General features: G+C 41.2%; 1 protein-coding gene across 6 annotated transcripts in view; it reads left to right on the top strand.

Moving 5' to 3' along the window:
* Positions 1-16,144, top strand: part of NEK11 (NIMA related kinase 11) — a 567,803-nt gene that overhangs the window by 404,773 nt on the left and 146,886 nt on the right. For 5 of the 6 annotated variants that reach the window (XR_003854560.1, XM_029589337.1, XM_029589338.1 and 2 more), the window contains one exon: positions 3,435-3,531. Coding sequence is in view for 4 of the 6 variants with exons in the window: in XM_029589337.1 (XP_029445197.1) it covers positions 3,435-3,531 (97 nt within the window). In the remaining 2 variants the exon portion in view is untranslated. Of the gene's footprint in view, positions 1-3,434; positions 3,532-3,843; positions 3,916-16,144 lie in introns of all 6 variants that reach the window. The other variant, XR_003854561.1, reaches the window with a different exon arrangement.

The following is a 16,144-nucleotide window of genomic DNA, read 5'->3' as shown; positions in this document are numbered from 1 at the left end:
TACTGTACTTAGTGGAAACACCCTTTTTGTAACCCACGATAAAAACCTGTGAGCCTTGCCTTTAAGGGAGCTTACCCTTAAGAGATGTTCCCTTCATCCTTTGCTTTCTCTCACTTGGAAGGAGTCTGTATGCCCTCTCAATCTAGCTTGAGTCTTCTTAAGTGCCTTATTGGCTCAAGGGACTGCCCTTCATGTTCCTCCCTGTGTCACATGGATCCTAGGCTCGCTACCATTGGATCTCGCCCTCTAGCCCCAGCTTGTGGGGACGTTTCCTGTAATCACTTTCCAAGACTGTTAGTCTCAACCATGCTTCCTCAAAGCTAGAGGTGCCTGCAACCTCTGTGATACAATTAGCCTTTTTACATTTCTTCCTACCACTTTAATTCTAAAGATTAAATCAGCTTCAGAACCCCCTTGTCTTCTCATCCTGAATCCCAAGAAACTCCATTCTCCCTTCTCCTGCCTATCTCCAGCTACAAAGATCTCTGCCTGGGGCATATACATTTGGAAGCAACAATTGTAAGTAATGGAAAATTATCTGTGCAATAAATAATTTCAAACTTAAAAGATCTTTGCCTGAAGACTGATTGGGAAGAAAAGTTAGCTGTCTGGAAGAGGGAAACCCGGGTGTTTCTTACTGAGCCAGCACACAAACACTCCCAGAGAAATGTCTCCTTTTAATGCAGATAAAAGTTCACATGCTAGCGCAGCTGTATGGACCTGCGTTTGCATTTGAGGAGGTCAGTTTTCAGCTATGCCTTTGAAAATTATCCTTCGCCTATCACGGTCAGAAGAAAGACTTTCTTTCAATTGCCAAGCATCCAGATAGCCCTAAATTTCTGCTGAATCTATTTTTGGTTGCCAGTGTAGTCATGCACAACTCTTTCGTGGCTTAGAGAGAACATGAAGGGCTGTCCAGTAAGAAAGAACACTTCTTTTGGCATGCATTAAGATCACGAATATTTAGTTTTTTAATTTATTTATAAATATTTAATATTCACTTTTTCCTAAGTTAGTCAGAAGATGGGTTACATTCAAAAATAAAGAATATGAGCATGTAGGTAATACAAATATTACAGGTATGACCTAAACATATGAGGTAGATTGTAAGAATGTATCTTGGGTTTAGATAACACATGTAAATAGATAAGAAGAGGGGCATTCAGTTTGATAGGTTGAAAATAAATAAAGCAGATAAATATAACAAATTAAATATGTTATACTAAAGACTATGTTGATAAATAAGCATTAGGCCCAGAGACAGTAATGGATTAAATTGTACGCTCATGAGTTTGCGTAGTTGGATAATAGAAGGAAGAGTCTAGGGAAAGACATGACTTAGCAGCCAAGCAGTGATTTTTTTCCCCAGAAAACATTTATTGTTAATAGAATAGCCTTTTAAAATTCTGGAAGTGAATCTTTCAGGTAACACTGCTCTCTTCTCCACCATTCCACTTCCCCCCTCCTTTTAAAACAACACCTCAACTTAGGTTAGTCAAAATTTGGCTGCATTGAAATGCTTACTGATGAGTATATTAAGCTAAAATACAGCACTATATACCCTAGGGGAAGCCATTTTATCTACATACAGTATTTAGTTAATTTTTAATATTGTAAGTACATGTTCTTACTGATGATATGCAGTCCACTTTTAACACCATGAATCCATATTCAAAAGCCATTTAGATGGACAACATAGTAGTTATCCATCTAAATGGCTTACCCGGCTATATTCAGTTCTTATCCAGCTAAATTCTAAGCTGTCAGCAGGCAGGAGGTAACTGGCTAACTCCGGTATTCAGAGTTAGACAGTTACCTTTTGCAGCTAACATTGGTTGTGCTATAGGCCTGACTGACTAAGTTTAAGATTGCGGGGTATATTTAGCAGCGTGACCACACCACTGAATATACCCTGTTAGCCAGTTATATATAACCGGCTAACTAGCACAGCCACACAGTGGCTGCATATGGCTCTCCATGTAACCAACGTTTCTTAAACCTAACCAGCTATAATGGAAAATGATTCTGATGTATTCCAGAATTCATTTTCGTGGAGCATTACTTGGTATTTCTTCTTAGCAAGGCGATGATAGATTAAATAGGAAAGCATGCTTCACTTTATTGGCTCCCAGCTCATTACTTTGGGATAGAGCATCTTCTTCTGTATAGAGAGAAGTATACTGTATAGTGCTCTCTTTTTTTCAGAATAACTAGTAGCTAACGTGCAAAAGCCAGTCATAAAGTTTTCCTAATGAGAGAACTTCAAAAACCCTTGCGATATAGGACATAATGGGGAATTTTTCAGTAGGGCACCTAGTTGCAAAGTATGCATATGCGTTTAGGGGGTAACTTTCAAAGGCACATAAGTGGATCTTTGAAAATAGCCCCAGTGGGCATGTGTGTAATCTCACTTATCAGGTACCGGCTCACTGCTTCCTGCTCCAGCCTCGAACAGGAAAGAAAGAGGGTGAGACTGGAGTAGAGAACAGAACAAAGAAAAGCTGTTCTACTTCCTAATCCAGCTCCCTCCCCTCCTGTCACATGCAGATCCGGGGGGGGGGGGGGGGGTGCTACAGCACCAACAATGCCTAGTGATGGCAAAAACCTAAATCCATCACTGGACGGTTTTGGGATTTATATGAATATTTTTAATTTTCGACAGCGTGTATATGTCTCATAGGGTTCTGCGCACCCAGGAATTTTCAAAAAGCATTTATACATATCAAACTGCTTTAACAATTCTGGTTAGAATCTGCAGACTTTATCCTATGCAGGCTATTTGGACCTCTAAATGCACATACTTTGAATATTAACAAGAATAAAGTTTGCACATGCATAGGATATGCGTGCTCTGCAGCTACTATTTGTACAGGCTGCCAAGTGAGGGATAAAATACCGCATGGACATTTGAAAATCAAATATATGCATGCTCTTTTCCTCCCCTGAGCTATACTCTCTCCCTCCAAAAGTAATCATGCAATGGAAACCTGCATGTACTTTTAGCCAGGCAGAGGAGAGCAGTATACAGACAGGGTAAATGGCTTGAAAACTGTACTTGGTTAGAAACGTTTGGAATCTTTCACATGAATAGGTCTTTTAGTAAAACTGAACTGGATTGTTTGTAATGACTAATAACCCTTGTTTCAATTAAAATCATTGTGTTGTATTGCAATATATTTGCTCTTCATTGCTGAATTAGTATCATCGGGGTTCAGGTGACTTTAAAAGCTGAAAAATGTGCTTAGCGCTCTGAAAATACAATTCTTTTAATGTTGGTTTAACTGTCTAATTTATGGTATTTATAAAGGATTAATACAGCCGTAGCCTGCTGAACAGGTGACTTGCCTTTTGTTCTCTGGCTGCCCTTTCTCTTATTGGCTGCAGTTCTGATGAAAGGAAGGTGAATAAGGCTGTCTCTCTGCATTGATTTGTAGGCACTAGGAATGTCACCATAGTGGCTCCAGCAATGCCTCAGGGATCAAGAACTATTAACGACACTATGGCTGAGTCCAAGGTGAAACGCATGAGAGAGTGAGTATTACATGTGCGCGGAAAAGACGTAGCTTGGAAATGAATAGCAAGATTAGAGCTACTGGCAAGTTTGTGCTTTTGAATGATAGCAAATAAAATGAGAAGTGGCCCACCCCAACTGACATATGCTAGGAGATATGTATGTGGTGTTAATACAAATTTATAGATGGCTTTGCTGTGGCTGTGTTTTATCTTATCAAATGCTACATTAAAATAAACATATTTGTACTTAATGGGGATCATTTCAAAAGTATTTATGCATGTGCAGTGTGGTTTTATGCCTGTAATTGTTCTTTTTGAAAATTACCCTAGGGGAACATAATATTGGACTTTGAGAAGGCAATTTCAAGAAAGGGCAAAGTCAAGGAAGGGCAAAGTCTGCAGGTACCTTTGAAAACTGAATCAGGAAAAGTACCCACACCGACTTGCACCCTGCTATTTTGTGGGTACTTTTTTCCAGAGTAATTTCCACGCACAGTAAAAAGTATGCAAATTAATCTCAATCCTGCCCCAACTCCACCCCTGGCATGTAAATTTATACACATAAGGCGTGCACGTGCGTAAATTTATGCACACACTGGGCAGGGTAATTTTCAAAGGGGTCATCATGCAGGTGAACCACTACTTTACCTGTGTAAATGGCTTTGAAATTTACACTCCCCAAGTTTAGGTTAATAATGCAATGCAGATGAAAGTGAGTTGAGTTATGAACTGGTTAGTTAGAGAAAAGGAACATGACATTCTTGCTGAAACATGATTAGTTTATGCATAACAGGATCACTGTAGACAGGAACAGGACGCACAATTTTTTTTCTTCACATACAAACATTGCTTGGCAATGTTATGACACAATCGGGCGGATTTTAAAAGCCCTGCTCGCGTAAATCCGCCCGGATTTACGCGAGCAGGGCCTTGCGTGCCGGCGCGCCTATTTTGCATAGGCCGCCGGCACGCGCAGAGCCCCGGGACACGCGTAGGTCCCGGGGTTTTCTGAAGGGGGTGTGTCGGGGGCGTGTTGGGGGCGGGGCTGAACGATTTTGGGGGCGGGATGCGGCGTTTCAGGGGCGGGCCCAGGGTCGTGGTTTCGGCCCGGGTCGTTCCGGGGGCGTGGCCGCGCCCTCTGGAACCGCCCCCGGGTCGGGTCTCGGCGCGCGTGGATTTACGTCTCCCTCTGGGAGGCGTAAATCCATGGTTAAAGGTAGGGGGGGTTTAGATAGGGCCGGGGGGGTGGGTTAGGTAGGGGAAGGGAGGGGAAGGTGAGGGGAGGGCGAAAGAAAGTTCCCGGAGCGGCCTCGGAGGGAACGGAGGCAGGCTGCGCGGCTCGGCACGCGCCGGCTGCCCAGAATTGGCAGCCTAGCGCGTGCCGATCCAGGATTTTATAAGATACGCGCGGCTACGCGCGTATCTTATAAAATCCAGCGTACTTTTTTTTGCGCCTGGTGCGCCAACAAAAGTACGCAAACGCTCTTTTTTTAAAAATCTACCCCAATGCTTGTAAACATTTTGCACTGGGCCCTCTTCAGGAAAACAGCAGAAACACATCAAGGAAAGTCAGTACTGTTGTATCACTGAGCTTCTTGAACTGTCCTTCGTCAACAATATCACTTTCAAAGGGAGTATGAGGGAATGTACAGAAAACTCCTTCAGACTACCTTAAAGGACCAGGCACAGCTGTCACACTCGGTCCTCCTTAAGGTTAAGACCCGCAGGGAATCATGGGTGAAGGGAGGAGCCCTTCACCAGAGTATAAGACCTTAGAACCTCGAAGGGTAAAGCAGGCCCCGGGGAGCAGGCAGAGACCTACTGTATGCTAAGACCTGTTATCTCTAAGGACTGTGTATTACCAGAAGCTAAATGGAGCTGCATTGTTTGTTTTTGAGTTTCCTTTTTTTTTTCACTGTAAATAAAATGCACCTAAGGAACAGTCAGAGTCTGCCTCCTTTTTCCTTTGGCTGTGTCCAAGGCACTACCAGGCAAGTTATCAGGGAGCAATCACGTTGCTGGTTCTGCGACGTAGAGAAAATATTGTTATATTGACAGAATTAAATGCCCCCCACCCCCTTCATTGTCTGTTCTTAGACACACAAGTCCACTGGATTGCAGTTGAATCCAATTTTCCTTAAGCAGTCATCTGGATGGCTTGTTCTAGCATTCTGCTTCTGTCCATATAGAGATTTCTGCAGCTTGCAGTAGAGATGTTCCTGTCCTGGATTTATGAATCTATTTATTTATTCCATATAAATCATCTGCTTGACTCATCCATACGTGTACACACATTTCACCTTATGTTGGTCAAGCAGAGCCAGTGGAAAGACTAAACAGACTAGGTGGCTGCCTAGAGTGCCATGGGTTTTAGGGTAACTGCCTAGAGCTTCTATCGGCCCTGCAGGCATTGCCTAAATCCAAGCACAGCTTGCTGCCTGGGCCCTAACTGTATTGGATGGGTACAGGAGATACAGGAATTAGATACTGGTGCTGAGGCTTCCTGGGTGGCTACAGTGCTGTGCAGACGTTAAGCTGCTGCTCCCGCCGCTGTATTGCTTCCCTTCCACTGGCCCCATCCTGTTTGCTGGTGCAGGTAGTGTTTTGCAGGGCAGAAGAGGATGGGCCACTAAAGAAAGGTGGAGCAGGATGACCCTGAGCCTTAACTTCTCCAAACTGTCTCTACCTTAGCCACAACTAAGCAGGGCTGTGTTGGATGGACACCAGCATAGCCAGAGCTGGGCCATCCCTACCAGGACCATCATGATGGGTGACTGCATGCAGCTACCTCATGACTACTGCACTATGCCTGGGAGCAACTGCTTCCTCACTATCCCATGTGGTGAGGGGATTTCAGTCTGCCAGACCTGGAGATGTGGTAGATGAAAGAGCATGTGAGAGAGCATGTGTATGTGTGTGTTTGTGTGAGAGCATATGAGTTTTATATGCATATGTGAGAGCATGTGAGAAAGAGTTTGTATATATGTATGAGAGAGCATGTGAAAGAGTGAGTGTGCGTGTATTGGTGACTGAAAATGTATGTATGTGTGTGAAAACATGAGAAAGAGCATGTGAGAGAGAATGTTCCCTAACTCCTCCCCCCTCCCCGTCTCAGTCCCTGCCCTGCCACCACCCCCCCTGCTTACCTCTCCATGTTTCCTCCTTCCACAAGATACATTATATTAATAATCGCCTAAGATAAATCTACAACCGAGCTCAATGAATCTGTTTATGTCTCGCTACTCTATTGTTTTTCATTGACCATTTTATCACTCTCCAGTTGTTATCGTTTAAAATCTTTCCTGTCTTCCAGCTCCCATGTTTTCGCTCCCTGTTTAATGTAACTTTACCTTCTATATAGTTGTTAATTGGTTTCCCCCTGTTCTATTGTAAACCAGTACGATAAGACCTCGTCTTGAGTATTGGTATAGTAAAAGAATTTAAATAAATAAATAAATAAATACAATGTGCATGTGTGTGTGTGTGTGTGTGAGAATACCATGTATGTGTGTGAACATGTGTGAGTAAGTGAGTGTGTGTATTTGACAGAGAGGAGTAAATTTGTGCACAATCTCTAACCACCTCCCCTCATCCCCTACTAATCTATGATAATCTCAGGGTGACTAGAAACCAAAAGAGCAAGGGTTTTTAAAAGAATTTTTATGTTTTAATTATTCTGTATTTTGAAATATTTTTATTGGTGTTTGGGAAATGTTTAAAAATGTATATTTGAGTTTTTAATTATTGGATGTTATTCTATCCATCAGCTGTTTTGAAATATTTATTCTTTTTACTATTATTGGTTTTACTATTATGGTGTTTTATATTACTTGATTTTGTTTTGTTTTCTAAGGAATAGTGGTGATTCTGTTTTTCCATTGTTACGCTTCATCAGGGGCAGATTGCAGGAAAATATCAGCCTGGGGGAATTTTTTAAAACCAGTCCATGGGGTAACTGACGCACTCGTGCACTTCCCTGCAGCACATGAGAACATAAGAAAAGAAAATGCCATACTGGGTCAGACCAAGGGTCCATCAAGCCCAGCATCCTGTTTCCAACAGTGGCCAATCCAGGCCATAAGAACCTGGCAAGTACCCAAAAACTAAGTCTATTCCATGTAACCATTGCTAATGGCAGTGGCTATTCTCTAAGTGAACTTAATAGCAGGTAATGGACTTCTCCTCCAAGAACTTATCCAATCCTTTTTTAAACACAGCTATATTAACTGCACTAACCACATCCTCTGGCAACAAATTCCAGAGTCTAATTGTGCGTTGAGTAAAAAAGAACTTTCTCCGATTAGTTTTAAATGTGCCCCATGCTAACTTCATGGAGTGCCCCCTAGTCTTTCTACTATCCGAAAGAGTAAATAACCGATTCACATCTACCCATTCTAGACCTCTCATGATTTTAAACACCTCTATCATATCCCCCCTCAGTCGTCTCTTCTCCAAGCTGAAAAGTCCTAACCTCTTTAGTCTTTCCTCATAGGAGAGTTGTTCCATTCCCCTTATCATTTTGGTAGCCCTTCTCTGTACCTTCTCCATCGCAATTATATCTTTTTTGAGATGCGGCGACCAGAATTGTACACAGTATTCAAGGTGCGGTCTCACCATGGAGCGATACAGAGGCATTATGACATTTTCCGTTTTATTCACCATTCCCTTTCTAATAATTCCCAACATTCTGTTTGCTTTTTTGACTGCCGCAGCACACTGTACCGACGATTTCAATGTGTTATCCACTATGACACCTAGATCTCTTTCTTGGGTTGTAGCACCTAATATGGAACCCAACATTGTGTAATTATAGCATGGGTTATTTTTCCCTATATGCATCACCTTGTACTTATCCACATTAAATTTCATCTGCCATTTGGATGCCCAATTTTCCAGTCTCACAAGGTCTTCCTGCAATTTATCACAATCTGCTTGTGATTTAACTACTCTGAACAATTTTGTGTCATCTGCAAATTTGATTATCTCACTCGTCGTATTTCTTTCCAGATCATTTATAAATATATTGAAAAGTAAGGGTCCCAATACAGATCCCTGAGGCACTCCACTGTCCACTCCCTTCCACTGAGAAAATTGCCCATTTAATCCTACTCTCTGTTTCCTGTCTTTTAGCCAGTTTGCAATCCACAAAAGGACATCGCCACCTATCCCATGACTTTTTACTTTTCCTAGAAGCCTCTCATGAGGAACTTTGTCAAATGCCTTCTGAAAATCCAAGTATACTATATCTACCGGTTCACCTTTATCCACATGTTTATTAATTCCTTCAAAAAAGTGAAGCAGATTTGTGAGGCAAGACTTGCCCTGGGTAAAGCCATGCTGACTTTGTTCCATTAAACCATGTCTTTCTATATGTTCTGTGATTTTGATGTTTAGAACACTTTCCACTATTTTTCCTGGCACTGAAGTCAGGCTAACCGGTCTGTAGTTTCCTGACATGTGTCTGTAGTTTCCTGACATGTGTCAACAACTCCCAAAAGCACGCCAAGTTAACTCTGGAACGTGACAGAATTGAGTCAAAATATCTCCAAAATAAATGTCTTGTGAGGTAAAAATATCACTTAGAACATGTATGTTATACTTGTATGGAGTGCTGTAAAACCCTGCAAAAAAGTAAAAAAGCTCTTGGAATTGGTATTAGGTCTATTGTAATGTGCATTGGGTATGAGCTTGGCCCTCAAAGCCACATGTAAACTGGATTACAATTTCAATATAGTAAATCTCCATGTCAAAATTGCAATAACTGCCAGCACTCAAACACTAACAACCCTATTTATGAAAAGGCAACACTGCGATTATTACACCAGCCCCTAAAAAGCCAATATACAGACTATTAGGAAAACAGAAAAAGCCAAGCTGCTACAGATCCCTGCACAGAACCTCCACACTAGAAGAATATGTCAACTCAGTCACACAGGCAAAATACAAACAGACCCTCACAAAAATGCAGAATAAAGTAACTATAAAATAAGTATTTATACAAACGCACAGACAAAAACTGAACTGGTAACTGCAACAGGCCAGACTATTATGCAGTTCAACAATGGAAAAACAGAAATATTACAATTCCTCAGAAAACATCAAAACCAGCAAATATGAATGATCAGTAGAAATAAAACCATACTAATAAAAATAATATTTCAAAATAGCTGACAAATAGTACATCATCTAGTAATTTAAAACTCATATACATTTTCCAATGACCAATAAAATACCATCCAAGACTTAAAACTTAAAAAAGATTTTAAAAAATCCACGGTTATTCATACCTGGAATCTTTTGATTTCCAGATGCCCTGAGATTGTCGTGGATTAGCAGGGGGAGAGGTGAGGGGTTGTTCTTCACAATCTCCCTCTCTCATATATACACACATGCTCAATCTTAGAACATGCTCTCACACACACAGACACAGACATGCTCTCAGACACAGCAACATACACACACATGATCTCATAGATACACACACACAGACATGCTCTCACACACATGCACAAATGCATGCTCTCACATACACACACATGATCTCATATACACACACACAGACATGCTGTCTCAGACATGCTCTCACACATGCTGCCTCAGACATGCTCTCACACACATGCACAAATGCATGTTCTCACATACACACACACACACAGACATGCAGACATGATCTTTCAGCTACACATGTCCTCACAGAGACACACACACACATGCTCTCACTCATTCACTTCCTTCCACCTCCCCAGTAGAAGTACAGTGGCAGACTCCTCTTTCAGCCCCCATGGCAGAGGGACTTCATTTTTCTTGAGGCAGCAGGGGCAGTTGCTGCTGCTCTGTTTCCTGCAAGGAAGGGGGGGGGGGGGGGAATGGCGCTGTTGCTTTTCCCTCAGCGCTTGATGCCCCTTCCTGCATGGCACAGTGAATGCGCTTGCATGGAGGTGGAAGCCAAGGCGGGAACGCTGTTGCTGCTGCTTCTTAGACACTGCATGAACTTGGGGCCAATGCTGCCTCTTCCTGCAATGGCCAGCGCTCTTCTTTTTCCTGCATGGCCTCGTCTTCTTCCCGCCCACGCGGACCCACCACTTCCTCTTCTGGGCCGTGTGGACAGGAAGAAGGAGAAGTCATGGTGTCGCTGCTTCCAGAATGATGGCGCATTGGCCCTGAATGCAGGTCCTCTTCAGCGGCCTCGCAGATCTCTCTTCATTCCACGGCTCACAGATCCTCTTCAGGCACAGCAGAATGAGCTGTGATGCAGCCCACAGGCCTCACTTCAAACACGGCTTCATTGGCTCTGCCACGACTTTGTAGATCTTTTTTCGGGCCTTCTCATTTTCTTTGGCGGGAATCCTTATTTAAAAAAAAAAAACAAACAAAAAACCCAAACGTGATGGGAGTGACTGGCTCACCGGTGGAAGCCCAATCCCCTAATAGGCCAATCCACTCCTGCGCGTCATACAGAGTCTGTCTTGTTGTGGTTTCCAGTTCAGTATTTGCACATTTGTATTTCTACTTTATGGTTTCTTTATTCTGTAATTGGTGAGGGTCTGTGTTCTACATATGTGAACGAGGTAAGATATTGTGATAGAATATAGTTTCCTCATAGGAATCTATAGCAGCCTGGTTCTGTTTTCCTAATAGGAGATGTATTGGTGTTTTAGGGCCTGGTGTAATAATTGTAATGTTGCCTTTTCATAGGTAGGATTGTTGCTGTTTGAGCGCTGGCAGTTAGTGCTGTTTTGGTGTGGGAAGTTTACTATATTATAATTGTAATTCAGTTTATTCATGGCTTTCTGAGGGTCAAGCCTACACCCAACATGTTTTACAATAGGCTTAGTACTATATGGGTTCCAGCTGTCTTTTCTGCAGGGCTTTCTAGTGGACAGCACAGTAGTGCATATAACTATAATATACATGTTATAAGTAATATTTTTACCTCAGAGACCATATATCACACTTCTGTTTAGATGGACACTGCTCACATTGCTTTGTATCTTCCCATAATTAAATCTCTTGCACACAGCACTGATAATCTCAGCTGAAAGATAATAAAGTCGCTACTCAATGAGACACATGAGAGTTGTTTGTTTCCAATATTTCTCTTTTACTGATAAGGTATGATGAATTAAAGTCTTTACAGCCGTGTACTTCATTTTTAAGATGTTACAAGTTCTTTCAATAAGTTTGTGACTTCTTACAGCCTTTCTTAAGTTCAGATGTTTCTCTATTTTAATTAGTTATTTTAGTTGATTTTTCCCTCCCATTGGAATATAGGACAAGTGTGGTACTTCTCTTCCAATGTAGATGAAGTATTAAAGATTGTGTTTTAAAGGTTTTAACCTTTTATTTCCTATCTCCTCTTGAAGTATCAAGGGAAATACCCTTTTCTCCTTTTCCTCATCTTCAGTAGATATTCATGGGCCATTGATGTGGTCCACCTCCTCCTCTTCTCTCCCCTATCACATTATTTTCTCTCTCAGGATGTCTAAAAGTCATCCTCTCCTTGGATTCAGATGATCTCAGGTTCCATTTGCAGGAAGGGAACCTCTTCCATTGGTTAGAAGAGAAAACTCAAAATAGCTTAAATGAGTCCAAAAAGATTTGGCACCCTACCTCCACCTTCCCACCCCACCCAGAACCCGTTCCACCCGTTCCGTCCAGCTTAAAAGTGGGTGGAAAGAAATTCTCAACCAAAATAAAAGTCTTCATGGAGCTTAAACTTAAGACTTAGAAAAATGAGAGCACAGCTTAGAACATGCTGCTTCCTTGAAAGCAAAAGGTTCCACGAGAACAAAATGGTGATCTCTCTAGAAAAACACTGGAGACACTGATTGATAGCTGCCACATGGGGGAGCTACAAACCAATAAACTACCAACCTGTCTACCCTCATACCCAAATGGTTTATTTCTGTCCAAGTATTGGAAGGGGACCAAGAGGATCTCTATACTACATTGACCTTTTTTACATTATGCTCACTTGTTTTTGATAAGAGTCGCCCTCTATGGCAGTTTTAGAAGTTTTCACACACTATGTTGATCCAATAATTCCATATTTTCTTCCAGTGCTTCAAGCCAATGGCTTCATTACTTCATTGCTCTGTGAGCTGTACACTTGCAATTCATTAAAAGTCACAGCTTTTGGATGCCATGGAGTCCCAGCCTCTCCAGAACACTGTTTCTATTCATGGAGGGTTCTTCAAGGTCATTGAATGCCTTCTCTGAGGAGCATTTCCTGAATTTTCATGGATGCCATCCTTTCCTGACTACTCTTCATCCAAATGAGCTTCTCCATTCTACTTAAAATGTGGGAGATTATCCTCATTGTCTTTGAATTCATCTTTCTCTCCTATCCTCAGTGAGATCTCAGTAAAGTGCGTTATAGAAGGCGAGCCCTACACAGCACTTTTGCTCCTGGAACATAAAGACTATGTTTTCCCTTACTGGAAATACTTCCCATAGTGTTACCAACCATGACAACCCATGACCATGCTTTCGCCATAGGTAGGGATATTCAACAGTTGTCTCAGCCCTATTTAAGGCAGTCCTATAGTCATGCCCCACCGAGCAGACCTATACCTAAGGATGTGCCAAAGGGCATGCTTCCCTTGATGCATCCCTGAATACATGAACTGGTGACTTTAATTTTAGATTAAAGTTGTGTGTTGATTGTAATTTTATTTTTTGGGATAGATTGTCATTTTATGTAATGTTCAGGAAAAAGGATGAGTTGGAAGATTGTTGCCTATTCCCATTATTTTGGGGAAGGAGCGCTATGGGAATACAAGGTTAGCTCACAAATTTTTTTAATGAAGTAGAGCTAGGCCTAGGGTTCCCCTCTTTTCTAATAGGGACACTAAAGAAAAGTTTTCCCTTACAGAATTGTTTGATTTGTCAGTTTTTTTTAGTGAATGCTTGCTCTGTCCGTAACAAGGTTCCTATTATTTTTCATTTTCTGTCTGTTAGCAAAGCTGACTCTGACAGCAACATCAGTAATGTGTGCTGCCAGCACTGCCATTACAGCAATGGAAGAAACCACTGGGATCGCAGCAAAAATGCTACCTTCACTCACCACAGCCTGGTAGGCTGGAACTGGTTCTGGGTGGGGTGGGAAGGTGGAAGAGGGGTGCCAATGTGGCAGGAGGGTAGGGAGGAAGCTTGGAACCACTTTTAATTTAAATATCTTGGGAAGGGGGATCATCGGGCCGCTGTTCTTGTTTTGTTTTGGGTTTTTTTGGCTTAACCATCTATGTATTTAATTTAGCCACTTAAGATCTATGTTATTTGAATAAATACCTATCCTGGAAACTTTGGACTACCCTCTACCACGACTAGTCTTACTCAAGTAAACTTAGCTAGATAGCAGTGAATATCAATGCTATCTGGCTAAGTTTAAACCTGATTCCCAGAATGCCCCTGCATCACCTCTTTTTTTATATCTGGCTAAGTTTTAGCTAGGTAATGACTTACCTGGCTAAAACTTATAGGGTCATTTATCAAAATGCTATAAGGCATTTTCGCATGCATTAAGGGCTTATCACATGCGAAAAGTGCCTTTAATGCATGCGATAGCACTATTGCCCCAACACTAGATAGGTATTTATATCTCTATGGGAGGCCCACCTAGTAACTTGAGATGAGGTTTAGGTATTAGTGTAGGGGTTAGGGGCTACTTTGACATTCAAAGTGAGACATACAAACAGAACAGTGCTCTCTTGTGAAGATTTGATGACCCTCGGTGTGAGGAAACTCACTCAACGATGATATTTGTGCAATGTTCTCTCAACCTAGCTTGATGAACTCTCTACCTGGGTAACATCAAGCTAGGTTGAGAGAACATTGCACATTGCTCTCTCTCTCTCTCTCATAGTAAACATGGTGTCCCCCCCCCCCCCCCCCCCCCCCCCCCGTGGTTGTATGTAGGAAATACCACATTCTGGCACTTATCTCAAATTGTGAAAAATTTATCACAATTTGCGCTAACTTAGCTCTCCACATAGGTATTAGTGCAAATTGCGATAAACTGCCTATTACCATAAAACATGCCCCTTTTTCTATCGCAGGTGATATTTAGTGCATTTTGATAAATCCAGGCCTTAGTTGGTTAATGGAGGAAATATTAAATCCCCAGGTTTGTCTAGCTAAGCCCCAAACCTAGCTGGACAAATTCTTTTGCATGTTGACCTCAGAGGATCCCCAGAAGCACTGAAGAAACCTGTGGTAACTTTTCTGCATGGGAGCAATCTGCACAGAGTGACAGTTATAGCTTAAACAGAAGGCAAGGGGGTAACCTGCATAGAGCAGCATTTACAACCTTCAGAAGGTGAATGGGTTAAGTTCTAACTCCTGTTTAAGGTTGTCACTCCTGCATGGAACAGGAATGACAACCTTAAACGCCTTCCTGGAAAGACTGGACAGGCCATTTTGATTTTTATCCATTGTCATTTACTGGGTTATTGAAAGATAAAAAAACTCTAAATCTTTCAGACTGGCATTTCAAGTGGTATACAACCTGTACAACCTTTAGTATCCTGAGAATTATAATCCATCAGTATTTGGAAATGTTCATAGACCAAATAATTTTATTTGCATGAAATTTAGGGCTAGATGTACTAAGTATTTTCCTCATAGACACAGAATGGGAAAAGCCTTTTAGAACATAACTAAGACCTTAAGGTATTTAGTGACATAAAAGTACTTGGAAATAAACAGATATATTGCAGTAAGCATATCAGTACTTCATAATAAGTCACTGTTTTCTGCTTTATGCAATATAACAAAGTCTAATATATCCAGAAACACTTTTGACTATGTTAAACTGTTACTTTCCAATGAATGGAAATAATAAAAAAGAAATGATATATTGTTTTCTTCCAAACATGCTGTTTCTAAGAAATCCTTAGTTGATATGTGTCCAGCATTTAATGGCAGCGAACTTTTTCATGTATTTTTTAATGAAATAAAACAGGTTAGAGAGGACAAAGAATAGGCTTTTATCTTAAATATTTAGGTAAATTTAAATTGAGCAGCACAGCAGTAAACGCAGCAGTCCTCCATGCTTCAGCAAAAGCCTTCATCATCACCTGCTGAGTGTAAGCAAAATTGCATTTCAGAAGGAAAAAGAAAGAGGCATTTATTTATATCTTTGCCGTGTTAGTGTGAATGCAGGAAACTGCTGGCTTAAAATCTTAAACTGTATGTATATCTGTACTTTTGAGGGAAGTTTGCATCAAATGCATTATTTATCTTAAAAATGTCAGACAGAAAGGTCACATCACAATAATCTAATAAAATGCCATGGAAGAGATTTTAAGATTTGTATTTCAGATTTTCTCTAAAACTTAACGTACAGTGTATATTGGCCTTTTTTTAGTTTTCATAGTATTGTGATATTGACAAAGAACAGGGAAAAATGGTGGTCTTTGGCAAGAGGACAGAAATAAGCAAAGAAATCAAACTGCTGGGGTTTGAGATTTCTAATGTGTGCTTTGCCACTGATTCAATGTGCCAACTTAGGCAAGGTGCTTCATTGTTTTGGTTTATAACATTGTTCTTTTCTGCTGTGCACTTAGGGTGCTAAGTATTGACTGCCCAAATATCAACTACCGTATGTAGGTGTCCTGAAATACTATAATAA

This window comes from Rhinatrema bivittatum, chromosome 2, assembly GCF_901001135.1.
Source record: "Rhinatrema bivittatum chromosome 2, aRhiBiv1.1, whole genome shotgun sequence".
Lineage (NCBI taxonomy): Eukaryota > Metazoa > Chordata > Amphibia > Gymnophiona > Rhinatrematidae > Rhinatrema > Rhinatrema bivittatum.
Note: the sequence above shows the minus strand (reverse complement) of the source record. Positions and strands in the feature narration are given on the sequence as shown.